The sequence below is a fragment of the Heptranchias perlo genome, chromosome 31 (assembly GCF_035084215.1).
Source record: "Heptranchias perlo isolate sHepPer1 chromosome 31, sHepPer1.hap1, whole genome shotgun sequence".
In the NCBI taxonomy this organism is placed as follows: domain Eukaryota; kingdom Metazoa; phylum Chordata; class Chondrichthyes; order Hexanchiformes; family Hexanchidae; genus Heptranchias; species Heptranchias perlo.
This window is the reverse complement of record NC_090355.1, coordinates 27496121-27505841: the sequence shown is the minus strand read 5'-3', so window position 1 is coordinate 27505841 and position 9721 is coordinate 27496121. Positions and strand designations below refer to the sequence as shown.

The 9721-nt window shown below is 38.1% G+C and overlaps 1 protein-coding gene across 4 annotated transcripts in view; it reads left to right on the top strand.

Moving 5' to 3' along the window:
- Positions 1 to 7: 7 nt before the first annotated feature.
- Positions 8 to 9721, top strand: part of nup188 (nucleoporin 188) — a 68023-nt gene continuing 58309 nt past the window's right edge. For all 4 annotated transcript variants that reach the window (XM_067969796.1, XM_067969794.1, XM_067969795.1 and 1 more), the window contains exons 1-9: positions 8 to 75; positions 4249 to 4303; positions 4953 to 5026; positions 5617 to 5701; positions 6202 to 6282; positions 6391 to 6435; positions 7591 to 7683; positions 8107 to 8226; positions 8799 to 9010. In XM_067969796.1, coding sequence (XP_067825897.1) covers positions 47 to 75; positions 4249 to 4303; positions 4953 to 5026; positions 5617 to 5701; positions 6202 to 6282; positions 6391 to 6435; positions 7591 to 7683; positions 8107 to 8226; positions 8799 to 9010 — 794 coding nt within the window. In that variant the 5' untranslated portion in view covers positions 8 to 46. The remainder of the gene's footprint in view (positions 76 to 4248; positions 4304 to 4952; positions 5027 to 5616; positions 5702 to 6201; positions 6283 to 6390; positions 6436 to 7590; positions 7684 to 8106; positions 8227 to 8798; positions 9011 to 9721) is intronic.

The window sequence follows — 9721 nt, the reverse complement described above, 5'->3', positions numbered from 1 at the left end:
AGTCACGTGACGAGTGGCCTGTGTGGTCACGTGAGGAGGGTCGGCAATGGCGGCGGCAGCGGGGTTGTGTGTGAGGTAAAAAAAACAAACTTTTTTTCAAAAAAAACACATTTGAGTCAAAGCCAAGGGGCTTTGCGGAATAAAGAAACTTTATCCTAGATAAACGGCGAGCCAGAGGCCAGTGAGAAGGGGTTGTAAGGAGTTCAGGGGGTTTACAGTTGATAAATTAAATGGTGAGAGCGCGTCGGACACGAGTTTACATTCAAACTCTCAATGAGTCTGACAGATAATTGCAGTTTTTTTTAAAAATGGGCTTTTGTCCTTTTGGGAATAATTTTAGGGTTTTATTTCTGTTTATTTTCCAAATAAGTCATTCCAAATCTCGGCTTTAAGGCATTTTTGTAAAGGAACATAATTTCATAGGCATCTGACAGGAAACTGTTCTTTCTTCCCCTCCCTCCTGTCACTCAATGGTCTGAAAAGAACGCCTGGGACCCACAGTGTCGAACTAGTACCTGATATCCTCTGTGCCAAGAAGGTCTTAGATCCGTCATTCATACATATAGTCCCAGTAATGTAAATGGTACATGACCAAGCCAGCAGTCAGATGTGTTAACAGATCTCCAAAAGTGAGTTTTAGTTAGTCTTATTTACATCTCTTGGACCTTATGTATGTTATGAACAGAAGGATGTTGAATGTCTCCCAGTTAAATTCAATTTTCATTACAGTGTTATTAGTGAGACTGACCGGTTGCTGTGCTCAGTCTTTTGAGTGGAAATAAAAATTGCACATTCATGGGAGTTATTAAGTATTTTATTTTTATTGGCTGTGCTTTTCAGGTTATAATAGACTTTTTTAAACCCCCCCCCCCCCACCCCTTCCAGTGAGAAAAGTATCACAAGCTAGCACTGTTAGTACAAAGCTATTATGATGTTGCAACTGGATGCATTCTGCAGTGTGCAGCCCATGTGAGTATAACACAATTTATATGATGTGGAGATGCCGGTGATGGACTGGGGTTGACAATTGTAAACAATTTTACAACACCAAGTTATAGTCCAGCAATTTTATTTTAAATTCACAAGCTTTTGGAGGCTTCCTCCTTCCTCAGGTGAACGGTTGTTCACCTGAGGAAGGAGGAAGCCTCCAAAAGCTTGTGAATTTAAAATAAAATTGCTGGACTATAACTTGGTGTTGTAAAATTGTTTACAATTTATATGGCCAGTGAAATGTGGAACAAACTTGTTAACTATTGGATGTTGAATCCAGAATTTCTTTCAAATACTTGATGATTGACTATTTATGTATCAATGTTCAAAATACACAGCCAGGATCTGAAAGAGAAAAGACAGGTTAATGTTTTCAATGGAAACTTTCTTCAGAATCAGTGGAGAATTCTTCCTGAAACATTAGCATATTTTTTTCTTCTTTCAGATGCTGAGCATTGTATGCTTTTTGCATTTTCTATTTTTTTATTTTGGGATTCCTATGGTTTTTCTTCCTTTCTCTGTCGTGAGATGACTGGTACTGTTTTTTAAAAAATATCTGCATTGGACATTCACTGAACCATCTGGGCTGCCATCTTGAAAATTATACAGGAGGACAATCCATTTATTTATGAGATAATTTTGACTTGCAAAATGAAGTAGTGTAGACGTGCTACCTCCCAAAACCTCTCTGTCTTTCTGCCTCTCTCCTTTAAGACGCACAAAACTTGCGCCTTTGAAGCTTTCAATTACCTGTCCTATTATCTCCTTCTTTGGCTTGGTGTCAATTTTTGTCTTATCACCCTCCTGTGGGATGTTTTCCTATGTTAAAGTGTTATATAAATGCAAGTTGTTGATGGGCAGCATTTTCTGCATGCAGTTTTGTGCCACCAGCTTGGTACATGGTACTTTTAAGTATACAAGCTTCTTGCCAGGTTCCTTTAAAATATGCTGTCCTCTCCAGCATCTGTTCCCAGGTCCTGCAGATACTGAACACAGTGTTGGATCTTGCCACCACTTCCTGCCAGGCATGGTGCACTGTTGTCTTTTGGAGCGGGTGCCCTGGAATGTCAACAAAACAGACAAATCCTCCTCACGACAACATCATGAAGCAGCAACTTCACTTCGTCAGCCATCAAACAAAGGGTTGTGTTATTCTGCCACTTGCCCACAGACTCCCCTTTTGTACTGTGACTTTGGGTTTAAAATCTATTATTTTTGGCCTGTCACTTATTTCCTCTTCCCCCCTGCCCCCACCTGCCCAGTACAGTGTTTGGAAAGGTTGACATTTAAAAACTATTTTCAGCCTTTCAGTTATTTTCTAGAGACTGGAAGAATTTTTGTTCCTCCTCTGGGACTGCTTACTATTAAGTGGCTGCATCCCTTTAAATTTTCTCAACAGTCCTTGTGCAGGGAGTATAGAATAGGCTCCTATGTTCCAACACTGAGTTACAAAGTCAGATGATTTTTTGTCTCTGCCTTTTTGTATTGGAAAAGATTTATTAAAATTGGGAGTTGGATGGCAGCAGAATTAAACTAGTAATGACACATATGAATTCCTTACAGTGGTTAAGCTCTTGTTTTAAAAAAAATCAAGTAGGTAAAACTCTGCTTTAGTTGAATGAGTTAATGAATGTTCTGACATGCTCTGGTTTTGCTGTGATAGAACAGTTTGAGCAGGATAAATGAGGTTACAGTGTATTTATTTTTAGCAAATGATTTATGTGGGTGAGATGTTTTAAATACAATGAGAGTCTCTCCTTTTGGTTTATCAGCAAAACAATGCCAATGTGCAGCAAATAGCATAACTGGCTTTCACAACGTGATGTTGTTATCAAAAATACTCAATTGTCACATGTAAGATTGGTCATATTGCAGGGAAGGGGGTGATTTTGATCATATCACTTTTCTGGAGGTAGTGACAAATATTTGCATTTGACAGACATAAAATGTGAATGGAATAAATGTGGTAACAAGGATAAAATTATTGAAAAGAATGAATATGGAAGAGCAAATCGGAAATGTCATGTGTATTAGGTTAGGTACAGTAGTGAGGTTAAGGTTTGTTCTTTGTTAGGAGAATATTAGAATGTTTAATCCATGTTTAATCTGGAGTGTGCGTGACAGAAAGGGGGCAGATATGGTCTCCAAGGACCAGTATCGTTCACCTTGATGAGTGCAAAGTTCATGTGACAAAGAAGAATGACCAGATGATCTGTTTTGGGCTGTTGGTTGAGCGGGTAATGTTGACCAAGTCACTTTGGGGAACTCCCTTTCCTTTTTCAAATAATACCATCGGCTCTTTTACATCTACCTGACAGGCAGCTGACACCTCAGTTTAATGTCTCATCGAAAAGACGGCAGCTCTCCCTCAGTACAGCACTGAAGTGTTAGCTTAGGTTATGTGCTCAAGACCATCATAGAGCTTGAAACTATAACCTTCTAACTTAGATGAGAATGCTATCAACTGAGCCATGCTGATAGGCGTACTGTTTTATTGGTATTTCACTCAATGTGTTGAAGATTCCTATTATTTCATAGTGCTTATTAAAAGCAAATTAAAAAAATATATTTTTCCAAGCCTTTCTTGGGATTCCAAATTGCAGAAGCTTCTGGAGCCACTTCTGTAAAATTATTCTGAAACCTGGAACTCTCAATAAGGGAGAGCGGCATTGTTCGGAGATGCCGCCTTTTCGATGAGACATTAAACTGAGGTGCCAGCTACCTGTCAGGTAGATATAAAAGAGTCGATGGCACTACTTGAAGAGGAGAGGGAGTTTCCAAAGTGACATGGTCAACATTACCCGCTCAACCAACAGCCCAAAACAGGTCATCTGGTCATTCTTCTTTGTCACATGAACTTTGTAGAAAAGTAAAGGAACGGGAGCAACGGAATATAACACTGTCCCTTTTACCTTTTAGCTTAATGCTTGAATCCAGTTCAGACTATGGGGATGAAAATCTCCTCTCTGATTTGTATAAGGGTCCTATATGAAATTAATTTGGGAGGCAATGTCAACTCCAGTTCACAGTGGGCATAAGTTCACAACGTAATAATGCTCATATTTCAGCACTAAGTTGCTGGTAAAGCCGAGACACTGTGTTTCCCTGGTGATTGAGTGAGTAATTTTTCAGGTAAGATTTAGGCTTGGTTTTAATTTTGATTTACATTGTATGGATGTCTGTTCTTAGCATACAGCATGATGAATTAATAATGTTTGTATGCTGGCATTTGTGTAAGGAGTATTAATTTGTTCACAGGAGCAGTCGAGAGCTGTGGACGATTTTACTGGGGAGGTCAGCGCTAAGAGAAACTGTAAGTTCAACTCAGTCAAACTGTTACCTGATTTGAAGTTGGTTGCTTAACTTCTCTTGGAGTTCTTGAAGGATTGATATTTGCCCACAGTTGTCAGTAGAGGCAACACAATATGACTTATCAATGGTGTGAATAATCCTTTTAGTTGCTGCACCAGTGGCAGTGGGTTAAAACAATTTTCAAAAGACACACAATGAGTATGATTTGGTGTTATAAACGTTGATATTTTACTTGGTTTATGGCAACAGCTCTCTACATAATTTGCACACCTCTGCTGGGTTATTCAAAGAGAGGAATTTTACAGAGTATTTATTCCCTTATTGGCACTGGGTTTTTTCTCTTTTTGCCTCTTCCAGGAGGCTACATGGCTGTGGGGATGGGTTGTGTACAGTTACAGAACCTGCACCCAGCCTTCTGCTACAGAACAGCATCAGCAAAAGGCTGGGGGTAGGTTGTTGTGGTATATGGGGGACTTGAATAGGAAAGAAAATAACATAAGGAAAACAGGAATGATACAATATTATTTAAGAAATCCCTAATAAAATCACAATGGGGGGATGGAAGGAAACATCAATCTGTGATAGGTGGAAAATGCAAAGAGAATGAATTATAAAATCAAATTTAAAATGTGTGCGCTATTTTGTTTCAGGTTCAGATTGAAGCTGAGTTGGACCGACATTGTGAGCGGTTACTGGCTGGACTGTCTTACTACAAACCCCCCAGGTAATGCTGTATATCAACACTAGTTGGGAAACTGTGTACCTTAAGTAAATAAATGCTCAGAACATTGTGAGATTTATATTCATAGTTAGGTAATATGAATGACTTTTTTTTGTTGTAAGACTGACCAGATTTATTTTCCCTATAGTTTGAGGTACATCTTTGAGAGTGGGGATGGGTTGTACAGTACGTGTAAGTAGACGACTAATTTGCATTAGTGTGTGAAAATGAGTGATCACAGAGGATGTATAAGCAGATAGGTTTTGTCAATGGATATGAATTGCTCAAATGGGTAGGTATTGTTGGTTGGATATAATATAAAACCTATGAAGTAGCCATTGTTGGGTGTAAATTAACTCAATGGATGAATACTGTCAGTGGGTGTAAATGACCCCAGTGGATATGTTCGTAAGCTGAGAATATTTTTGATTTATTTGTGAAAATTAATAAATAGCCCTAGCTATTGCTATTCAGGGCAAGATAGCTTCCTGTTTTTGTGGCTAATGGAGTTAAGAAGCTGATCATCTCCAGACACTGACTAAGGTAACTGATGGAGTTAAAACTCGGGTGAATGCAGGTTGTTTCTCTTACAGTGCATCCTCTGGAGAGAAGCTAAAGGCTGATAAGGAAGTGGTAGCACCGCTGAAGGAACTTGGGCTACGAATCAGCAAATTCTTGGTGTGTACTACTATTACTGTCTTAGGTGTCACAGTGAATTAGCATGAAGTCTCATCTTTGGGACCTGTGTTGGAATCTGACCTCGAAGGGATGGAAATCTCTCTGCCAGGTGTAATGGTCCAACATGAAAAGAGTTTAGGGCTGCCTTAACCCAGTTTTAAATGGTTGGAAGCTCATAGCACAAAATGGCCTAAAATCTGACAGTAAAAATGAAGACCATTTGGTCTATCTGTTTCTTTATTAAAAGGATGACTATTGATGGTTCAAATATATTTTCTCATCCCTAACTTTTTTTTGTCGCATATTATAAAGCAGACCATTTGAGTCAATACATTTAGATTAGTTTCTATCATATTCCATTTTGAACTAACAGTCTTGAAATTAAATTTCATTGTGTTTGATTTATCACAGCATCTATTTGTAAAAATGTATGAAAAATGCACAGCTTGTTTATTGCAATATCATTCATTTGTTCTGATAAGTTTATTGTTCTTGGACAGAGTTTGGATGAACAGCAGAGTGTTCAAATATTGCAGTCGTATCTTCAAGAGGATTACAGGGGCACAAAGGACTCAATAAAGGTGTGGTTCTTCCGGCCTTGAATTTCCAGTATAATGTTCTTATTGGGGTGTTGACAGATGGATATATTATTGTGAAGCTGCTTCATTTGTTTCTTTTGTTCTTTCCAGGTAGTGTTGCAGGATGAGAGACAGAGCCAGGCCCTGCAGCTGAAGGTAAGTGGTTATGTTTAAGAATAAAAAGTACAGCATATATCCACAGCCAGTGTGCAGGGCTGTGGTAATGGAGAATGCAGATTTGCTCTCCCTGTCCCCCCCTGCTGAGTTCCCAATCTCAGTTATGCTGCTACGGGGAGATGCTGAATGGAAGTTGTGACTGCACACAAGGGGCAGGGAAATCAGAGGGGCAGTTGCTTCCAGGTCAAAGATTCATGTCTCCCGACAGCTTTCATTGCGCAATTTGCCCGCAGGAGCTACTTGTATGGGAGAGCTTAATATCTTTGAAAGATTTTTTTAAAAATCAAAGCATTTAAAGGAATATGCTTCAGGCTCATAAGTCATGAGTTTTTGCCTAGTATGTGCAGTTCCTTATGTCAAAAAATGAATTTAACACCTACTTGTTTGTGTGATTTTTTTTTTTACCGTTGAATTCACAAATGCTTGACTCACAATTTGGGAGTTTTCTGAGTAGTACTGCATCCTGCTCTCATTCCGGAGCACTCTGATGTGGGATGACATCAGAGCACTTGCTGTCTTTCCTGATTTAAGTACTGAAGTGGGTGAGATGGTACCCAGTGTCATACAACAATCTGGAAATGAATGTGAAAGCAGTGTTTGGCCACAGTGGTCTGATTCACAATCATCTTTTGAAATAAACAATTAAATAATAGTTTTATAATTTTCCTTCAGCTAAGAAACTGGGAGACGCTAGGAAAATACTTATTTTTATTAGTGATTTTTTTGACATAATATTCTTTAGCTGTGAGGGTGTATTTTCTAATAAACACTTAAGAGGGTTGTTGTTTTAATTTCCTTGATTGTCAACATTTTAATCTGTCTGCTACAGACAGATTGACTTTTGTTCGTTCATGGTGGGGTCAGCATTATGAAAGCTGAGCTACCAGGCTTAGGAAAGCAGAACCACCTGTCATGACCATGTGGAAAAATTGGCCATTTTTGCCTTGCCTGCTGTCCTCCGATTACAAAATGAAATGCGTGGCTTGTATCATTTAGTCTTTCAATGAATTTGAGCTGGTGGAAGGTGAAATTAGAGCTTGAAATTGGCTGATAATTCTTGCCACTAATTTTTTCATTTTGAGAGTGTTTTTCTTGAAATAAATTATATATTTCTTGGTGTCCTCCTGTCCTTAGATTGCAGAATACTACTATGAAGAAAGACTCTACACGCTACGTTGTGTTCTATACCTACTCACGTACTTTCAGGATGAACGACACCCTTACAGGGTGAGTTGAATTAATGCAGAAATGAACTATTCAGGTGAATTTTAAACTGCACTGCTAAATAGAAAGATTTTTGGGAAATGTTGTAGTACCTACTACTGATTAGATGGACATATTTTAAGAGTTGAACTACATTCTATATGCTGTACTTCTGGTCAGTATATAGTAAAGTAGTACATACTTTTCATTGATTTTCTCTGTGTGCAAGGTTAAAATTGGGCTATATGTTAATTGTGACAGCTGATGAGCTATTAATGGATATAAAGGAATGCTATTTGAAGAAAAAGGAATCTTGGTACTCTAAGCACATATATACTGTACATTGACATTGCACGTGTAACAATACAATATAACATGTTAGTGTGGCATATAATTTTACCTAGAAATTACAAATATTTAAATGAAATTGATTGATTCATTCTATAGGGAGAGTATTCAAAATGTGTGGACAAGTTGGAGAAGGAACTGGTCGTGAAATATCGGAAACAGTTTGAAGAATTGTTCAGAACTGAAGCTCCAACTTGGGAAACTCATGGGAATCTTATGGTAAGTAAATTCCCTGATTTTGTATTTGTTTAGGTTCCTTTTATATTGTTTACCTCGTCCTCTTCCAAACTATTGTTTCCTGTTGCTTTACTTCTCCCACCACATTGGAAGGCAGAAGCATCATAGTCTGGGTTTTTGCATGGCCATCAGCTGTGATCAGCTGACAGGAAGTGTTTCTATGGGGCCACACTGGTTCTGCTGATTGTCTTCCCATCCTTTGAAATTCAGTGAGACCAGATGTACCTCAGTTGTTCATCTGTGAATCAGTGAATAGTTTATTTAATGGAGATGTACAGATTGTAGCCAGTACTGTGGAACCATTTCTCCAAACTAAGTATTTTGGCTTAATTATGTATACTTAGAAATTCTCTGTCTTTTATAGGGATAGTCCTTTTTAGCTTCAGCCTGCACAAGTTACTTTAATGTATAAAATTTCAAAAATCTTCAAAGGCAACCTGTGCCGAAGGATCTTCCATTATTCAGTCTCCTGTTCGAGAAAACAGTCTCTGACCAGGGCTCACTCAAAGTAGAATTGACCATGTTACATTATCTACTTTCACTGTTTTCTGTAGACAGAGCGTCAGGTGTCTCGTTGGTTTGTACAGTGCCTGAGGGAGCAGGCCCTTATTTTGGAGATTATCTTCTTATATTATGCCTATTTTGAGATGGGACCGGAAGATCTCCTGGCTTTTGCACGGATATTTAAAGAGCAAGGATTTGGAGCAAGACAAACAAACAGACATCTTATTGATGAAAGCATGGATGGGCTAGTTGATCGTATTGGGTGAGTGTGTGCTGGAGATACAAAGATTGATGTACAAATGGTTAAAGTAGTCTTTGAGGTGGTTAGATTTTTTTGAAGAAAATTTTCAGTTGAAATATTTTGTGATCTTACAATGTAGTAGTAGTATTATGTGGATAGATTTTGAAACATCCAGTGACAAGCTGTTGAAAAATAATAGATGTAAATTTCATCACTTACTGAATATGTTACATTCTGCACTGGTACTTATAATGTTCTGAAATTATAATTAACACTTTGGGTTATGTTCCACTTGTGCTGCAATTTATTCTGACAACCTCCCCCTTCCACCTTTTCAGAGACATTAGAATCTTTGTTGCTTCTGCTGCTGCAATGCAAAATGGCACTGTCCAAGTATGAGTTTATGGTATATTTGCGTATGTATGCGCAGCCTTTTCCAGTCATTTCTGCCTTAATCATAGGTTGAATTCTGGTTTCATACAAATAGTGAAGTTGCTTGAAACATTGCGTCTTTTATTATTTTGTGAACTGAGAAGTTGTAGTTTGAATGTTGTCATTAATATAATCTGTTAATCTTTTACTGTTGTTTAATTTTTATTTTCAATAAATATGATTTGTAGATTATAGTCTAAGCTCCAGACTTAGAGCGGTGATTATTCTATTATCTGAGGACTAGGGGGACATGTTTCAGTTTCAGTGAGGTAATGCTACATTAGCAGGTATTGTGCATTT